Source organism: Phyllobates terribilis, unplaced genomic scaffold (genome assembly GCF_046119375.1).
Source record: "Phyllobates terribilis strain yellow unplaced genomic scaffold, ASM4611937v1 Scaffold_2__4_contigs__length_985480577, whole genome shotgun sequence".
Taxonomy (NCBI): Eukaryota; Metazoa; Chordata; class Amphibia; order Anura; family Dendrobatidae; genus Phyllobates; species Phyllobates terribilis.
In genome coordinates this window covers 709,685,328-709,706,206 of record NW_027362762.1, presented here as the reverse complement: position 1 = coordinate 709,706,206, position 20,879 = coordinate 709,685,328, and the positions used below count along the sequence as shown (strand labels likewise).

The window sequence follows — 20,879 nt, the reverse complement described above, 5'->3', positions numbered from 1 at the left end:
ACGCCCCTGTCCATGCCTACTCGTCCAAGTGTCTGTGGTGAAATGCACCCTGTCACACACAGAGTTTCTCAAAGAAGCGGTGATGTTGTGTGCGACATGCTGGTGGAGCGCAGGCACACCTTTCTTTGAGAAGTAGTGCCAACTGGGCATCTGGTACTGGGGCACTGCGACGGACATAAGGTCTCGAAAATCCTCTGTGTCCACCAGGCGGAAAGGCAGCATTTCTGTAGCCAAGAGCTTGCAGATGGTGAAATTCAACCTCTTAGCTTTCTCATGGCTAGGAGGAAATGGTCTTTTACTTGTCCACATCTGAGGGACCGAGGGCTGGCTATTGTGCTTAGACGGGGTTGATAAGGGTGTCCCCGGCAAACTGCCGGTCTGTGAGGAAGATGCAGGCGGACATGTTAGGTTGCCTTGATCCAAAGGTGGTGCTATCGATGTCGGACAGCGCTCAAGACCAGCTGGTGTTACCACCTCCAAAGAAAATGATGACCTGCCAATCACGCTGGCTGTTGCGGGTAAAGAGGTGGCAGGTCTGCGCCCCAAAACAGGTGTGACTGCTGTCCCCCCAGTCACAGAGGATGAAGAGGCCGCGGATGCACAAGATATGGCAGACGGTGGTTGGCCCGGCCGGCTAGACCGCATTGTAGCACACTGAGCTTCCCACTGCAACTTATGCTTCATGTCCATGTGCCGGTTCATGCATGAAGTACTCAAACTATGTATTTTTTGGCCTCTACTTAGCTTTTGCTGACAAATGTTACAGATAACACGAGTTGGGTCATCTTTATCGATCTGAAAAAATGCCCAGGCTATGCAAGGCTTAGCACCCATGCGACCTGAAGAGCCACCACGACTTGTGGTGAGAGGCAGAGTTGTGTTTGAGGATGCAGTTGTTGACGTGCTTCCAGTACTACGTCTCTGTCCAGGAAGGCGCAACCTGACCTCGTCGTCACTAGCATCTTCCTCCACCTCCTCTGCTGACCTCATCTCTTGGCTGACTGTGGGTTGACAGTAAGTGGGATCTCCGACCTCATCATCATCACCCTGTGCGTTATCACACCCGTCGTCCTCAGAGCCAACCTGTTCCTGCCCTGACAAAAAACTAAAGTTGTCGCTCCAATCAGGTATTTGAGTCTTATCATCGTCTTCCTCATTGTCTCCACCAACAGGAGTTACAGTTTGGGAATGAGGGTCTACATTATGGTCAGAACCTTCTGCGTCTGGTCCTGGATCCGACTCATAAAGATTCTGGGCATCAGTGCAGATCATTTCCTCGTCTGGATTCACAGAAGCGCTGGAGTCGACCTCTGATTCCCAGGCTATAGTATGAGTAAACAGCTCTGCAGACTCAACCATCTGTTCTACCTCATACTCAGACGGGCAGCTGGAGATTTGGGAGCTGTGAGGAAGCAAGTGCGATTTGGGTGACACCTTTGAGGACTGGAGTATTTGTGATGTTGAAGTTGATGTGGAGGAGAGCCCACTTAAAGGAGCACTTGATATCCGTTGAAGCACCTGCTGTTTTTGTGCCTCATCTGGAATTTGTAGCGATTGGCGTGGCCGTAAGAAAGGGATCTTATCACATTGTCCGCTAAAAGAAGTAGACATTTTAGTTTGGCTGGAAGATGGTCTTTCTTCTGCACCTACCCCACGGACACAACCTTTTTTCCCCTTCCCAACACGCCTATTCCCCTTTCCACCAGCAGCAGGCCTTTTTCCACTCATTTTGGTGGTTAACTAATTCACAACTCTGGAGTTGTTTGCACAAAAAAACAATGGATGGTAACCGAGCAGAGCTGAGTGGCCAAACTGTGGTATTAGGCCAAAACTATTGGCTGGGTTAGATGCAGAAAAAAATTATTTTTAATTTGCAACCTGATGGAGGTCAGTATAGATGGACTAATAGACCAAGTCCCACACACCGCTAGAAGCCCAAATATTTTTTCAGAACTAGATGCAGAAAATTTTTTTATTCAATTTGCAACCTGATGGAGGTCAGTATAGATGGACTAATAGACCAAGTCCCACACACCGCTAGAAGCCCAAATATTTTTTCAGAGCTAGATGCAGAAAAATTTTTTATTCAATTTGCAACCTGATGGAGGTCAGTATAGATGGACTAATAGACCAAGTCCCACACACTGCTAGAAGCCCAAATATTTTTTCAGAGCTAGATGCAGAAAAAAATTATTTTTAATTTGCAACCTGATGGAGGTCAGTATAGATGGACTAATAGACCAAGTCCCACACACCGCTAGAAGCCCAAATATTTTTTCAGAGCTAGATGCAGAAAATTTTTTTATTCAATTTGCAACCTGATGGAGGTCAGTATAGATGGACTAATAGACCAAGTCCCACACACTGCTAGAAGCCCAAATATTTTTTCAGAGCTAGATGCAGAAAAAAATTATTTTTAATTTGCAACCTGATGGAGGTCAGTATAGATGGACTAATAGACCAAGTCCCACACACTGCTAGAAGCCCAAATATTTTTTCAGAGCTAGATGCAGAAAAAAATTATTTTTAATTTGCAACCTGATGGAGGTCAGTATAGATGGACTAATAGACCAAGTCCCACACACTGCTAGAAGCCCAAATATTTTTTCAGAGCTAGATGCAGAAAAAAATTATTTTTAATTTGCAACCTGATGGAGGTCAGTATAGATGGACTAATAGACCAAGTCCCACACACTGCTAGAAGCCCAAATATTTTTTCAGAGCTAGATGCAGAAAAAAATTATTTTTAATTTGCAACCTGATGGAGGTCAGTATAGATGGACTAATAGACCAAGTCCCACACACTGCTAGAAGCCCAAATATTTTTTCAGAGCTAGATGCAGAAAAAAATTATTTTTAATTTGCAACCTGATGGAGGTCAGTATAGATGGACTAATAGACCAAGTCCCACACACCGCTAGAAGCCCAAATATTTTTTCAGAGCTAGATGCAGAAAATTTTTTTATTCAATTTGCAACCTGATGGAGGTCAGTATAGATGGACTAATAGACCAAGTCCCACACACTGCTAGAAGCCCAAATATTTTTTCAGAGCTAGATGCAGAAAAAAATTATTTTTAATTTGCAACCTGATGGAGGTCAGTATAGATGGACTAATAGACCAAGTCCCACACACCGCTAGAAGCCCAAATATTTTTTCAGAGCTAGATGCAGAAAAAAATTATATTCAATTTGCAACCTGCTGGACGTCAGTATAGAAGGACTAATAGAACAAGTCCCACACACTGCTAGAAGCCCAAATATTTTTTCAGAGCTAAATGAAGAAAAAAATTATTTTTAATTTGCAACCTGATGGAGGTCAGTATAGATGGACTAATAGACCAAGTCCCACACACTGCTAGAAGCCCAAATATTTTTTCAGAGCTAGATGCAGAAAAAAATTATTTTTAATTTGCAACCTGATGGAGGTCAGTATAGATGGACTAATAGACCAAGTCCCACACACCGCTAGAAGCCCAAATATTTTTTCAGAGCTAGATGCAGAAAATTTTTTTATTCAATTTGCAACCTGATGGAGGTCAGTATAGATGGACTAATAGACCAAGTCCCACACACTGCTAGAAGCCCAAATATTTTTTCAGAGCTAGATGCAGAAAAAAATTATTTTTAATTTGCAACCTGATGGAGGTCAGTATAGATGGACTAATAGACCAAGTCCCACACACTGCTAGAAGCCCAAATATTTTTTCAGAGCTAGATGCAGAAAAAAATTATTTTTAATTTGCAACCTGATGGAGGTCAGTATAGATGGACTAATAGAACAAGTCCCACACGCTGCTAGAAGCCCAAATATTTTTTCAGAGATAAATGAAGAAAAAAATTATTTTTAATTTGCAACCTGATGGAGGTCAGTATAGATGGACTAATAGACCAAGTCCCACACACTGCTAGAAGCCCAAATATTTTTTCAGAGCTAGATGCAGAAAAAAATTATTTTTAATTTGCAACCTGATGGAGGTCAGTATAGATGGACTAATAGACCAAGTCCCACACACTGCTAGAAGCCCAAATATTTTTTCAGAGCTAGATGCAGAAAAAAATTATTTTTAATTTGCAACCTGATGGAGGTCAGTATAGATGGACTAATAGAACAAGTCCCACACGCTGCTAGAAGCCCAAATATTTTTTCAGAGATAAATGAAGAAAAAAATTATTTTTAATTTGCAACCTGATGGAGGTCAGTATAGATGGACTAATAGACCAAGTCCCACACACTGCTAGAAGCCCAAATATTTTTTCAGAGCTAGATGCAGAAAAAAATTATTTTTAATTTGCAACCTGATGGAGGTCAGTATAGATGGACTAATAGACCAAGTCCCACACACTGCTAGAAGCCCAAATATTTTTTCAGAGCTAGATGCAGAAAAAAATTATTTTTAATTTGCAACCTGATGGAGGTCAGTATAGATGGACTAATAGAACAAGTCCCACACGCTGCTAGAAGCCCAAATATTTTTTCAGAGATAAATGAAGAAAAAAATTATTTTTAATTTGCAACCTGATGGAGGTCAGTATAGATGGACTAATAGACCAAGTCCCACACACTGCTAGAAGCCCAAATATTTTTTCAGAGCTAGATGCAGAAAAAAAATATTTTAATTTGCAACCTGATGGAGGTCAGTATAGATGGACTAATAGACCAAGTCCCACACACCGCTAGAAGCCCAAATATTTTTTCAGAGCTAGATGCAGAAAAAAATTATATTCAGTTTGCAACCTGATGGAGGTCAGTATAGATGGACTAATAGAATGATGCTATGCCCAAAAGATTTTACTTCACTAGGTGCAGTAAAAAAATTGGTATTCTATACACAGGTGGTATATCTTGCAACACAGATAGGCTACTCCACTGACTAACACACTCTGCAATAGGCCAAAAAGGATTAGCTTTGCTAGATTCAGCCAAATGCTGTGAAAAAAACTTGCACAGCACTGGCACAGACCTGCCTGGCAAAAACTGATAGGAACTGATGTAACCTAGTCCTGAAAAGGACTCCAATTACAATTAGTCTTTACTCCCACAATCTATCTATTTAAGAGCACAGACCTGCCTGATAAAAGTCGTAGGAAATGCTGTAACCTAGTCCTTAAAAGGACTGCAATCACAACTATTCCCTACTCCCAAGCTATCTGTATATTTGTGCGAAAATTGGCTTGAAATTAACAAGGTATAGCGCACACAGCAACAGCGGTGCCGTCTAACACGCAGCTGCAGCAGTGAGAAAATGGTGGCGACGGGGAAAATGGCTTGGTCTTATAGGGCAAGGACATGTGACATACACTGCCAATCACACATGCCCTTGCTTGTGTGAAAAAAAGCACTTCGCTCCGTGTGTGCGCTGCTGATAGGCTGACAGATTGCACCTCCCCACTGCAAATGCGGGAAAGAGAAAAAAAAATGGAGATCTTCATTGTTCCTGCAGAGATCCATCCCCTGCCCCTCCCCCCGCCCCGCTGTACACTCAAACTGCGTATTAACATTAATTTTCATCATTACTGAGAAAAAATCCAGTTATGATTTTGGTGCACGAACAGTTATCGAACATAACCTCGAACAGCCGAATTTTTCTCAAATTGTTCGTTTTGGCCGACCGGCTCGAACACCGCCCAAAACAGCTCGAATTTGAGATTGGCGAACAGTTCGAGTAGAACAACGCTCATCTCTATTCAGTAGCACAGTTCAGCACAGATTAGATCTCTTAGCAGCACACTTCTATGCATACACAACCACAGGCTTTTGATTCACAAGGACACAATAGTACATAGCATTCTTTATCCTGCATGGAGATGTAGGGGGGGGAGGGTTTGATGAGGGAGATGATCCCTGTGACACAATTCCTTCCAGTCCTTTTCTTTCTGCCCAATAATACTCTGCCATGTTAGTTCAGGGAGTTTATCTGACCTGTGTTCAGTTTCTCTCCTGATCTGAATCCTGTTCAGTTGCCTTCTGTCAGATCCAGATAACACACACACCACCTCTCTCTTGGGCTTCAGCCAGACTATAATAACAAGTTCCCCACAATCCCCCTGGGGCTCTGCTAAAGCACTCCTTGTCTCATGTGACTATGTTAACCCCTCTAGTTGCTGGATCCTTCTGAAGCACAAGACTTCCTGTCTCCTGTGCTTGTATTATTTGTAACAGTTGCTGGATGCTTTTGAAGCAACAGAATTACTTCTGCATGTCACACTACATAGTGTCTTCATGATCTTATTTTTCCAGATTCAATCAGATATTGCCATATAACACTCACACATACGTTTATTTTGTGTAGAAACCAAACAGAAGACTGATTATTCCTAAGTACACCCCCCACAGGTATCATTCATTTATGTGGGTATAGTTAGCTATAAAATAGAAGTGGTCTCCTGCTGTTACAGGACTGGATGAGCCGCAGCATACTAGGATACATAGGGTCAATCTGTGTGACAAACCGTATAGGGATATATTGGCAATGGAGAAGGCAATGAATTAGGCCGACCTTGTCAGAGCAATTACATGGCATCAGGATAGGGTCAGCGACTTTCAATTTAGTGTGGGGATTGCATTTTCTTTGCTTGAAACTAACTATACATTAGAAATTATACCCTACACCACTTCCATATAGTGACAGGTAATAAAAAATCTATCCTTACGCTATTAGGTATGCTTGCTCTTCTTAAAGGAACCTGACAGGATTTTTAACATTACCAAACTAAATACATTCCTGGGTAGATTAGAAAAATATAAGTTCAAACACAACTTCTTGGCCACAAATGGATATTCAATCACAAAAAAATCAACTTTGAAAGTGTTTGTAAATGACAATACAGGTGCACTGAGTATGGCTGATTCTCGTGTGTCACATGCTAGGTGCAAGTATATGGAGTGGGCTCAGGACCAAACTTGGCAGATGCAAGTAACAGCAGAGCTAAGGGAAAGCTCCCATGGCTGTCAGTGATCAAAACATTATATATATATTCCATAATATATATATATATATATATATATATATATATATATACATATACATACACTGCTCAAAAACATAAAGGGAAAACTCAAATAACACATCCTAGATCTGAATGGATGAAATATTCTTATTGAATGCTTTGTTTTGTACAAAGTTGAATGTGCTGACAACGAAATCACATGAAAATCATCAATGGAAATCAAATTTATTAACCAATGGAGGCCTGGATTTGGAGTCACCCCCAAAATTAAAGTGGAAAAACACACAACAGGCTGATCCAACTTTGATGTAATGTCCTTAAAACAAGTCAAAATGAGGCTCAGCATTGTGTGTGGCCTCCACGTGCCTGTATGACCTCCCTACAATGCCTGGGCATGCTCCTGATAAGGTTGCGGATGGTCTCCTGTGGGATCTCCTCACTGACCTGGACTAAAGCATTCGCCAACTCCTGGACAGTCTGTGGTGCAACGTTGGTGGATGGAGCGAGACATGATGACCCAGGTGTGCTCAATCGGATTCAGACCTGGGGAACAGGCGGGCCAGTCCATAGCTTCAATGCCTTCATCTTGCAGGAACTGCTGATGCACTCCAGCCACATGAAGTCTGGCATTGTCCTGCATTAGGAGGAACCCAGGGCCAACCGCACCAGCATATGGTCTCACAAGGGGTCTGAGGATCTCATCTCGGTACCTAATGGCAGTCAGGCTACCTCTGGCAAGCACATGGAGGGCTGTGCGGCCCTCCAAAGAAAAGCCACCCCACACCATTACTGACCCACTGCCAAACCGGTCATGCTGAAGGATGTTGCAGGTTGCAGATTACTCGCCACGGCGTCTCCAGACTCTGTCACGTCTTTCACATGTGCTCAGTGTGAACCTGCTTTCATTTGTGAAGAGCACAGGGCGCCAGTGGCGACTTTGCCAATCCTGGTGTTCTGTGGCAAATGCCAAGCGTCCTGCACGGTGTTGGGCTGTGAGCACAACCCCCATCTGTGGGCGTCGGGCCCTCATACCACCCTCATGGAGTCAGTTTCTAACCATTTGTGCACAAAGGCGGAGGTAGCGGTCCTGCTGCTGGGTTGTTGCCCTCCTACGGCCCCCTCCACGTCTCCTGGTGTACTGGCCTGTCTCCTGGTAGTGCCTCCTACGCTGACAGACACAGCAAACCTTCTTGCCACAGCTCGCATTGATATGCCATCCTGGATGAGCTGCACTACCTCAGCAACTTCTGTGGGTTGTAGAGTCCATCTCATGCTACCACGAGTGTGAAAGCACAACCAACATTTAAAAGTGACCAAAATATCAGCCAGAAAGCATTGGTACTGAGATGTGGTCTGTGGTCTCCACCTGCGGAACCACTCCTTTATTGAGGGTGTCTTGATAATTGCCAATAATTTCCATCTATTGTCTATTCCATTTGCACAACAGCATGTGAAATTGATTGTCAACCAGTGTTGCTTCCTAAGTGGACAGTTTGATTTCACAGAAGTTTGATTTACTTGTAGTTATATTCTGTTGTTTACGTGTTCCTTTTATTTTTTTGAGAAGTGTCCACTTAGGAAGCAACACTGGTTGACGATCAATTTCACATGCTGTTATGCATATGGAATAGACAATAGATGGAAATTATTGGCAATTATCAATACACCCTAAATCAAGGAGTGGTTCCGCAGACCACATCTCAGTACCAATGCTTTCTGGCTGATATTTTGGCCACTTTTGAATTTTGGTTGTGCTTTCACACTCATGGTAGCATGAGACGGACTTTACAACCCACAGAAGTTGCACAGGCAGTGCAGCTCATCCAGGATGGCACATCAATGCGAGCTGTGGAAAGAAGGTTTGCTGTGTCTGTCAGCCTAGTGTCCAGAGGCTGGAGGCACTACCAGGAGACAGGCCAGTACACCAGGAGATGTGGAGGGGGCCGTAGGAGGGCAACAACCCAGCAGCAGGACCACTACCTCCGCCTTTGTGCAAGGAGGAACAGGAGGAGCACTGACAGAGCCCTGCAAAATGACCTCCAGCAGGCCACAAATGTGCATGTGTCTACACAATCTGTTAGAAATCGACTCCATGAGGGTGGTATGAGGGCCCGATGTCCACAGATGGGGGTTGTGCTCACATCCCAACACCGTGCAGGACACTTGGCATTTTCCACAGAACACCACGATTGGCAAAGTCACAGATGAAAGCAGGTTCACACTGAGCACATGTGAAAGACGTGACAGAGTCTGGAGACACCGTGGAGAGCAATCTGCTGCCTGTAACATTCTTCAGCATGACCGGTTTGGCAGTGGGTCTGTAATTGTGTGGGGTGGCATTTCTTTGGAGGACCGCACAGCCCTCCATGTGCTTGCCAGAGGTAGCCTGACTGCCATTAGGTACCGAGATGAGATCCTCAGACCCCTTGTGAGACCATATGCTGGTGCGATTGGCCCTGGGTTCCTCCTAATGCAGGACAATGCCAGATCTCATGTGGCTGGAGTGTGTCGGCAGTTCCTGCAAGATGAAGGCATTGAAGCTATGGACTCGCCCACCCGTTCCCCAGACCTGAATCCGATTGAGCACATCTGGGACATCACGTCTCGCTCCATCCACCAACACCACAGACTGTCCAGGAGTTGGTGAATGCTTTAGTCCAGGTCTGGGAGGAGATCCCACAGGAGACCAACTGCAACCTCATCAGGAGCATGCCCAGGCATTGTAGGGAGGTCATACAGGCACGTGGAGGCCACACACAATACGAAGCCTCATTTTGACTTGTTTTAAAAACATTACATCAAAGTTGGATCAGCCTGTAGTGTGCTTTTCCACTTAAATTTATTAACCAATGGAGGCCTGGATTTGGAGTCACCCCCAAAATTAGATTTCCATTGATGATTTTTGTGTGATTTTGTTGTCAGCACATTTAACTTTGTACAGAACAAAGTATTCAATGAGAATATTTCATTCATTCAGATCTAGGATGTGTTATTTGTGTGTTCCCTTTATTTTTTTGAGCAGTGAATATCACTGGAAATGGTCTTCCAACAATCTTGAAGGAGTTCCCAGAGATGCTTAGCACTTGTTGGCCCTTTTGCCTTCACTCTGCGGTCCAGCTCACCCCAAACCATCTCGATTGGGTTCAGGTCTGGTGACTGTGGAGGCCAGGTCATCTGGCGTAGCACCCCATCACTCTCCTTCTTGGTCAAATAGCCCTTACACAGCCTGGAGGTGTGTTTGGGGTCATTGTCCTGTTGAAAAATAAATGATGGTCCAACTAAATGCAAACCGGATGGAATAGCATGCCGCTGCAAGATGCTGTGGTAGCCATGCTGGTACAGTATGCCTTCAATTTTGAATAAATCCCCAACATTGTCACCAGCAAAGTATCCCCTCACCATCACACCTCCTCCTCCGTGCTTCACGGTGGGAACCAGGCATGTAGAGTCCATCCGTTCACCTTTTCTGCATCGCACAAAGACACGGTGGTTGGAACCAAAGATCTCAAATTTGGACTCATCAGACCAAAGCACAGATTTCCACTGGTCTAATGTTCATTCCTTGTGTTCTTTAGCCCAAACAAGTCTCTTCTACTTGTTGCCTGTCCTTAGCAGTGGTTTCCTAGCAGCTATTTTACCATGAAGGCCTGCTGCACAAAGTCTCCTCTTAACAGTTGTTGAAGAGATGTGTCTGCTGCTAGAACTGTGTGTGGCATTGACCTGGTCTCTAATCTAAGCTGCTGTTAACCTGCGATTTCTGAGGCTGGTGACTCGGATAAACTTATCCTCAGAAGCAGAGGTGACTCTTGGTCTTCCTTTCCTGGGGCGGTCCCTCATGTGAGCCAGTTTCTTTGTAGCATTTGATGGTTTTTGCAACTGCACTTGGGTACACTTTCAAAGTTTTCCAAATTTTTCAGACTGACTGACCTTCATTTCTTAAAGTAATGATGGCCACTCGTTTTTCTTTACTTAGCTGCTTTTTTCTTGCCATAATACAAATTATAAGGCTATGTGCCCACGATGCAGAAATGAAGCAGAAAATTTCTGCAGCATTTCTGCATCTCCCTGGCAGAAAAAAACGCATGCAGATTGTGCATGTGTTTTTCCTGCAGAATACATGCGGATCCACATGCGGGTTCACATGCGTTTCCGCATGCAGATTGACAAGCACTTTCCAGGCGATAGCATCACTTGGAAAGTGCTTGACAACTAGGTCACACTGTATAAATCCATGCAAACAGCATGGATTTATACAGTGTGAACCGTAAAAATTAAAACAAATAAAGCTATACTCACCCCCGATGCCCAGGCGTGGCTGCAGCGCTGCTTCCTGACTGGTTCCTGGCTGCCGGCATATCGCGAGACAGAGCGGTGAAGGGCCTGCGGTCACATGACTGTGACGTCACCAAAGGTCCTTCAGCGCTGCTGGCATTCAGAGAGAAGACGCCGGACAGGTGAGTATAAACTTTATTTGTTATTTTATTCTTTTTTTACAGGTACAATGGTACCCAGGTCTGGATGAGAGTCTCCTCTCCTCCAGAACTGGGTACCATCCGCACATAGAGACGCATAGAAGCCGCTTGTAAAAATGTACAGTCGCGGTTTCTATGCGTCTCAATGCAAGTCAATGGCGGGAGTTCCGCTGCACTTCCGCAAAATTAAATGACATGCTGCGGATTTTTGTACGCAGCATAAACGCTGCGGAAAAATCCGCAGCATGTGCATAGAACATGCGGAATCCCCTTGGGGACCATGGGGTGCGGATTACCTAGCGTTTTACAAGCGTTTTCGCTGCGGAAATTCCGCAGCATAAACGCTTGGAAAACGCTACGTGGGCACACAGCCTAACAGTCTATTCAGTAGGACTATAAGGTGTGTATCCACCAGACTTCTACACAACACAACTGATGGTCCCAACCCCATTTATAAGGCAAGAAATCCCACTTATTAAACCTGACAGGGCACACCTGTGAAGTGAAAACCATTTCCGGTGACTACCTCTTGAAGCTCATCAAGAGAATGCCAAGAGTGTGCAAAGCAGTCATCAAAGCAAAAGGTGGCTACTTTGAAGAACCTAGAATATAAGACATATTTTCAGTTGTTTCACACTTTTTTGTTAACTATATAATTCCACATGTGTTAATTCATAGTTTTGATGCCTTCAGTGTGAATGTACAATTTTCATAGTCATGAAAATACAGAAAAATCTTTAAATGAGAAGGTGTGTCCAAACTTTTGGTCTGTACTGTATATATATATATATATCCCATAAAGGTATCAATAACAACATCAGCTCACCACAAAAAAACAACAAGCCCTCACACAGCTCGGATGACGGTAAAAAAATAGGTACGGGTTACAAAAAATGGAGATGCAAACTGAATTTTTTTTGTTTTTAGTAATGTCTGAAAGTTTTTCACACCTAAAATAAAAAAGAAAGATATAAGTTTGGTATAAACGTTTTCAGGCTGTGAGAGGTGACGTCGGTAAGGTTACTGCAGTTCATCGGCTATGGCGTGGCGTGCTGAGCAGTCGCAATCTTATATCACCGCTCAACACATCCAGATGTAGCAGAGTTGGAATCGTCGTCAGAAGTAGGATGGGTTTACAGCGGACCCCTTTGGAATATTTGATTTGTTAAATGTAATAAATGAGTAAATGGGGGTCGGTGAGTGCTTTGTACAAATAAAAGACTTTTCTCTCTATGTGTTTTTTACTTTAAACTTACGGAGTTAGTAATGGGGGTGTCTTATAGACGCCTCTCCATTTCTAACCCCTGGGCTTGATGTCAGCTGACATTGCAAAGCTGACATCAATCCCAAAACCATTAGCCAGCTTGCCAACGCACCAGGGCAAGTGGGAAGAGCTGAGGCTAAGTGCCAAGATTGGCGCATCTAATGAATGCGCCATTTCTGGGGCAGCTGAGGGCTGGTGTTATTAGTCTGGGAGAGGGCCAATATCCATGGCCCCTTTCCAACCTATTAATATCAGCCTACAGCTGTCTGTTTAGCCTTTGCTGGTTATTAAAAATAGGGTGGGCCTCAAGTCTTTTTTGGGGGTTACCCTCTTTTTAATAACCAGTAAAGGCTACGCAGATAGCTGTGAGCTGTTATTAATAAGATGGGAAGATTCATGGAAAGTGGCCCCTTCCCAGAGTAATAACACCAGCCCCCAGCTGTCTGCTTTCCCTCATCTTGTTATTAAAAATAAGGGGGATCCCAAGCCATTTTTTTTCAATGAAAATATTTATTTAATAGGTTTAAAAAACACCACTAGCAATAAAGAGTGCTAGTTTATTATATGTAGGCGACTTGTGACATTAAATATCTACAGGGCATCTCATATTTAATCTATCTATCTACTGTATCTATACATAAGATCGCTTTATTACCTGAAAAACTAGCTTTTTAATGACAAAGAATTACTGTATGTAAGCATTGAAGTTAAAAACGGATTGCATACGCATGTCATACAGATACTACTTGATAAAAATCGCATTGTACTCGTCCTACTTTTCCGGGAAAAACAACAGGGCGATTTTATTTACACCAATGAGTGTGAGCCCTAATGGTTGAAATGTGTCAAGTGCAGCAATTTATCCAAGAGTGTACATCTATGCTGCAAAATTGTCCAAGCTTTTTATCCCACTGTGACTTTAGGAATAATAGTGTCCCAATCGTTGCCCAATGTCATAAACTCAGGCAAAGAAAGACAGAGTACTCTACATTACATGTATTGGGAAAAAAGTGTTTCAAATACACAATATGAGGCATATTGAATTAATTGATTATTTACTTCAATGTAAAATAAGGCTAACCTGAAAAGTGTGACGGACACATGACTTTAGGTTCCTCCTGGTCAATTTGCAACCATTATCACTTGATGCTCCATCTATGCTCCTTAGGGATGAGAATTCATTCTTTGATTTCATATCTTCCTCGCTTGTCAAATCTTCTGACATTCCTTTATTGTCTTGTCTCATTCCGCACTAGTGCAACAAGATAAGATGTTAATAGATCAACTCATTACAAGTAAGTAATGCAGCCTGACAATAGTTCAGTCTGGCATCTCACAAATAGAAATCAGTTAATGAGATAAAACATCAAATGATGTTCATGGAATGCAAAAATGATCCAAACTCTCAAGTTATTTACTGATAAGCACATAAAGAAGAAGTAATCCCTGCAGCCCGTCAATAGTGTGAATGCTGAAAACGAGGGAAGAACTGTAATGAATAATTTACTATCTTGAACAGAACTTGATCATCAATGAGGACATTATCAAAACAAAATGTATCTTATTAGCCAGAAGGTCCTGACCATAAATTGACATGTGTTTGGAAATCCTTTCAGAGTCCCTTAAAATAGCATCGGGAAAAAAGTTGACATACAATGCTCAGCATAAATGAGTATGCCCCTTTGAAAGTCAAGATTTTAATCAATATCTCAATTCAAGAAAAATTTCCAAAAGTTTGAAAAACTGAGTTTCATTGATCATTTTTAACAATGTAAGTTTCATTACAAAATCTTCAGTTTTACTCAAATTAGTTGATGCAAAAATAAATACACCCCAAATCAAAAACAAGTACATCTAGTATTCTGTTTGACCTCCAAGATTTTTAAAGCCAGCACCAAGTCTTCTATGCATGGAATGAACAGGTTGGCTTTATATTGCAACATCTATTTTTTCCATTCTTCAAGAATGACCTCTTCTAGAGCCTGGATGCTGGATTAAGGGTGATATTAAACTTGTCTCTTCAGAATTACCCATAGGTTTTCGATTGTGTTCAGATCAGGAAACGTGCTTGGCCACTGAATCACTGTTATCCTGTTCTTCTTCAAAAATGGAAGAGATTTGTGTTTTGGGTCATAGTCATGTTGGAAAATGCATGTCTACCAAGGGCATGGAGTGATGATCGGCACCAGGCTTTTTTCTAAATTCATTCTTCTAAATACATGGTACCTATAGTGAAACATGGTGGTGACAGTATACTTATAAGAGGCTACATGAGTGCTGCTGGTGTCAGGGAGCTACATTTCATTGATGGTGTGATGCCTCAAAGCCTTCTGTAAGCCCCTTACTCTGGGAGATGGGGGACTTGGAGTCGGGTCCTAAGATGGAGAGATGGGGTGCAGCCATGGCCCGGACCCGCTCCGTGCCCAGGGCCGTCACATTAAAAGGATGGTATGGGCTTATCCGGGTTGAGTGGCTGATTACGACTACGCCACCTGTGGCACCTGGTGAAGGCCACCAGCGCTGCTGTAGTCCGCCGAGGCATGGTGTTATGGCAGCCGTCGTTGTTACTACTCCCTACAGGCGGAGCAGGGCCTCAGGGCAGAGGGACAGGAAGGAGGGAGTAGTAGTCCAGGAGGTCTGGTACAGCGTAGTGCGATGTAGTGCAGAATAAAGAGTGCGGAGGCCATAGGGGTGAACTTCCAAGGCTTTACTCACGATATAGATGGCAGTAGGAAGGCGACTCCCTGCTCCTCGCGGAGTTCTGCGGTAACCAGAGACGAGGGGGTCCGACAACCTCCGAGTAAGTCCAGCGTTAAATCAGGACCCCGCACCAGAGTGTTCCTAGACATTAGACCTAGTCCTTTCCTGTTCGTGTGTGAGTGAATAGGCCGGGTCTCCCTCTCAACTTCTCTCAGAACAAGGGTACGGGTGGCAGCCCCATTCTTCCCGTTCCCGGTGGGATCCTCAGGGCCTACCGGGCTTCCCTGACCAGGACGTAGAGTTGCAAGGTCAGGTGTCGGGGGCCGGTCCCCTCTTGCAGCCGGAATCCCTCTGAATAGATCAGGTAGGCGAGGACAGGTGGCGTACACTGCTCCGTCTACATCCTCCCCGGGACCCATTTGCGGTGGAGCTATACTCTAAAGCTCTGGGCCTTCTTAGTCATGGTTCCTGACCGGGCTGAGACATTCATTATCTCCCGCCTGCCTCTCATCCCAAGGCCAGGGGACGAGGGCCGTGTCTCCATCCTCTGCAGGTCCACACAGGATCCACACTCAGAGAGGGAGATCACGATCTGATAACAGTCAAAGAACCAAGAACCAAGATGGCAGTGCATTAAATATGAAATTTAAGGTGTCATTATAATGTGAGTCCTCCACCCTCACCCACTAACTGGTTCCTATCTCTTTTGGGTCCCCAGTCTCCCAAATACCAGTAGGGGCAGCATCTGGTGCCTATTAGCCCCCTCTGGTGGGAGAAGTGTGGTGTTGGATGTCGAGGTAGGGTCCTGACCATCACACTGTTCTTACCTCAGAGGAGGAACACTACACTCCATTGGAGAAGTGCAGCATCCCTGTGGCGGTCGAACCCTCAGGGGCGCCACAATGGTATCATGAATTCACAGATATATTGCTCTATACTGAAAGAGAAGATGCGACCATCACTCTGTGCTCTTGGCAGACGTGCACGTTTCTAACATGACAATAATTTAATACATACTGCACATCTGTTGTATTTCTGATGGCGAACAGCGTGAAAGTGACTCAGTGGCCAAGCATGCCTCCTGATCTGGACATGACCAAAATATCTCCGCTCTAAAAAAGGTCGCTTTTGAAGAATGGAAAAAGGTAGATGTTGCAAGATAGATGTTTTTTCAGTTGCTTCTTGAAAGTTTTTCTGAGGGCACTTTTTTGGAGGGTTTTCCCATGGTTTTTGTGAAGTGTTTTTTAATGTCATCTTCCAGTCGCTTTTTCAATTGAATGAATAAAAAAACGCTAGCAGTTTTTCAAGCAAAAAAAATGTCTTCCAGGCGTCTTTTGAGTTTTCCCATTGATTTGTATTGTAAACTAAAGAGTGTCTACTGAGTGGAAAATGTTAGAAGAATGGACGGCACTTCTTTTTACGGCTTGGCATTTTTAGAAATCTGAAGTGGTTAAAAGCTGTTCAAAAGCCGGAACATATGGACAGCAAGTCGTTTTTACATAGAAATGTGTACATATGTACATTCTTTTGAACAAGGTTTTTCAGGGGGTTCTGTGGCGGAATCTGCCTAAAAAAGACCTTGTGTGCACATAGCCAAAATTCTTCTCAAAAACTCATAACTCCTAAAAAACTTGGCGTTTCCACTCAGTTTTCACTGATGGTGTTAACACACCCTTTGGGGTGAGAAGTTAAAAAACTATGAGATTTTGATTGGCAAGTTGGAGTATGTGCCCACAATGTCTTTTTCAGCAAACTTCCCCCTGGAACCCACCTTAAAATGTGCTAAAAAAAAAAAAATCTACAAAGAACATAGTGCACGGAAAGTCATTTTGGCATATGGCGTCGTGGAAACTCCAAGTTTTTGAGGAGTGATGATATGTGGAGGAGGCTAATGTGCACATGGAAAAGTGGCTATGTGGACACAACATCTTTTTCACAGAAACTGTTGCGAAAACTTACCAAAAACATAAAAAAAAATGAACATAGGCATGTCTATGGAAAACAAAAGACTTGCTGTGCATAAGTTCAGTTTTTTGTTACTTTTTATTACCATTTCAGTGACATTTATTTTTCTGGTGTTTTCCGCTCAGAAGACGTTCTGCATTTTACAATACAAGTCAATGGAAAAGCTCAAAAGACACTTCGAAAATAACCAAACGTTTTAGCATAGTTTTTGCTTTAAAAAAAAAAAAAAAACGACAGTAAAAAGAGTTCACAAAAACCATGAGAAAATTCTCCAAATAACCATCGGCAGAAAATAAAATGTCCAAAACATGCTCAGGAAACAATAAAAAAAAGACACAAAAGACAATTCAGGAAAAAAAAGCTCCAGAGTTTCCTAAATAGTCTTCTCCTTGAAAAACTCATCAGGTTCCTCTGAATTTAAAAGATGCCGTGTGTTTATATATCCATTGAGGGGAAACTCTCCAAAAACCTCAAAACTCCTCAAAAACTTGGAGATTCTGCTCAGTTTATGCTCAGAAGACTCTGCACAAAGACTCTGTTTTCACATACCCTTGGAAAGTTTCCACTCATTTTCTGCTCAAAAAACTCATCGTGCACATATCCTAATTTATTCACACTATCTTTTTCCAGTGGTCAAAAACATCAGGTATTGCTCCATTTTTCTTGAGTTTTATAAACCGGAAACATCTATTTTTAGTGTTTTTTGCTCATTTAATGACCACTTTTTTGATGTTTTTATCCACAAGTAATTTTTTAGTGCTTTTTCAGCTGTTTTTGTGTAACTTTTTACTGGCATTTTCTTAATATTTTTTAAAACCCAGTGAAGGAAACACAACTTTTTTTAAATCAAAATCACTGACAAAATGCTCAAAAAGACTTCTGGGCATTTTTCTAGTCTTCCCAATTACTTGTAAATTACTTGTACCAAAAATGGCAGAATAATATCCATTACTTGTTTTAAACACTTGGCATCTTTAAAAGCCTGAAAATATGAACAGCAAGTTGTTTTCACATACAAATTAATGGGACCATTCTTTTGATCGCTTTGATAGCACTCTTTCAATCATTCTTTTGAGCAGACTTGGTTAAAAAAAGCATTGTAAAAAATGCGCAGTGTGAACATGTCTTTAAGGTGAATCCTTATTAATCAAATTTTCTGCATAGTTTAACTGTGTAATATCCTTAGTGGCAGTGGCATAACTGTAAAAAGGACAAGGGTTGCAATTGCACCTGGACACTGGAGACAAGAGGGGCCCAAAAGGTTCCTCTGCCCCATATAAAAAGACTATTACTTTTAAAGACCTGTGATGGTTAGGGGCCCTGTTGGAGATTTTGCATTGGGGCCCACACGCATCAAGTTATGCCATTGCTCAGTGGTTTACAGCACCGGGCAATAGGATGAGATCTTACAAGTCTTATTCACATGCTACAGGCATTTTATGAACAGAAAAACAAGCATGCTTTTTCTCCTTTACAAATACTGTGATTTTTTACAACAGATTTCAACACTTTCAATGTAACAAAGATGAAATGGTGAATCACCAGCAGAATCCTTAGATAATTTGTGAACTTATCCTCAAATTATAAGAAAGATAGTTTCACCAAAAGTTAAGCTACACTTTAGGATAATAAATCACAGAGAAGTAAAAAGTTTCTACAGGAACTCTAGGGCTGCGGCTTGAGGCTGCAGAGTTTGCTTCCTACAATATGAATTTACGAGGCTGCTCTGTATAGAGAAATCAGTACAGAACTCTCTGTGGATAAAACTTAATAACAATTTTAGAACCAGCATATACCTGCGCCTTCCCTTCGGAAATGATGCACTTGCATACTGAACAACAGGACTCCCGAATGCAAGAATCGGCTTGTCTCCATCCAGCAAACTCATTGTGCGGGTCCTGGTAAGACGTGTTGGTTTTCTTGAGAAGAACATTCCTATTAACACTAAATGAAACATCAAGTATGTGTGAGGTCCATTCTTAATTGGTTTTAGTAAATCAATTCGACCACATAAAATATAATATTAAATAATATTTAGTAATTATTTACTCAGATTTTAGATTAATTGGGATCATACATTTCATTCAATCTATGGTTATACACTGGGACCATATATTTACTGGACTAGGCTATGTTATAGAACCATATATTTAATGCACTTGGACCATATATTTAATGCATTCTATGGTCATACACCCAAACCATATATTTAATACACTAGGTCAGACCTGGGAAAAGTGCGGCCATATCCGGCACTCTGACTATTTCAGTCTGGCCCGCAGACCAAAACACATAGAGGGCTCAAAACCGTGGCCCATTGGCCACACTCTACCCTCTGCAGCCCGTTTCCTGATATCACTACCAGGATGCAGATAGCAGTGTATACGCTGGTGGAGGATGAAGACACAAGCTCCTTCTTTCACCAATTAGCATGTGCGACTGAGACAGCAGATGTGTTGACATCACTGCATCGCGTCTGCTGTGCAGAGAGTCTGTGCACCAAAGGCTGGAGCAGAGTTCCAGGGGAATAGGAGTGAGGTGAGTATGTGTTGTTATTTGTTTGTATGGGATTTGTGCCTGTATATAGGGGACTATGTGAGGGCTCATACTGTCTATATGGGGACTATGTGAGGGCACATGCCGTATATAGGGTGCTACATAGTGGCTGACACTGTATAAAGGAGGCTATGTGAGGGCTCATACTGACTATATGGAGACTACGATTTATTATTACTTTTGTCAGATTCAAGTTTATTTCTGTGACCATTGTGGGTTTTTCTTTCATTAAACGAGGGGTACCAACAATTTTGACCATGTGTGTTGGTGTAGCTGGGAAAATATTAAAAAGCAAGCCTTGCTCTAATAAGTTGCCTCCCTTTTCTTGTTTTATAACTTTTTATTAGTTCATTAGTTGATGACTTTTCTAAAATTTACAGGTGCCCCACCTAACCACCCAAGTCCTATATCTGGGCACCAGGACTTCCACTGGATCATAAAGGATTACAGTACTGGCCACTTTACAACAAGGGATTAGGATGACTCCAACCAGGGTTTACAGAAGACCATAATAGACAAAATGGCAACTGAAAGATATAACTAAAGTGACTACTGAAAACAAAAAACATTCCGAAGTGAAATGACATCATTCAATAAGCAAATAAGGCTTCCATTAGATGTTTCCTGTGATTACTAGCTGTCATTGAATTCAAGTCAACTAAAAGACCATTACTATGATTGACATCTTCAAGTAGAAATAAAATAATTAATAAAAATAACAACAATTTTATAGATTTTTCTAAACAGTCAGAAAATTCAAAATGTTTGTAATATAGTCCATTAAAAAGGAATATAGCCAGAATATATTTATAAGGTAATAACTGGTTTTATGATAAAACAATGTTGTATGCTGTGTTGTTTGTATTATTACAAATCTCTAGGAAGATGTATTGAAGATGCATGCAAAACATAAAACACGAATCTACAATTTATGCAAACGACTATTTATGCAAAACAGAAGATTTATCTATT

General features: G+C 42.3%; 1 protein-coding gene across 3 annotated transcripts in view; it reads right to left on the bottom strand.

Moving 5' to 3' along the window:
* The window catches only part of PHTF1 (putative homeodomain transcription factor 1), a 383,734-nt gene that overhangs the window by 189,570 nt on the left and 173,285 nt on the right, over nucleotides 1–20,879 (bottom strand). For all 3 annotated transcript variants that reach the window (XM_073667168.1, XM_073667167.1, XM_073667166.1), the window contains 2 exons: nucleotides 19,148–19,295; nucleotides 13,768–13,938 (listed from right to left, as the gene is read on the bottom strand). In XM_073667168.1, coding sequence (XP_073523269.1) covers nucleotides 13,768–13,938; nucleotides 19,148–19,295 — 319 coding nt within the window. The remainder of the gene's footprint in view (nucleotides 1–13,767; nucleotides 13,939–19,147; nucleotides 19,296–20,879) is intronic.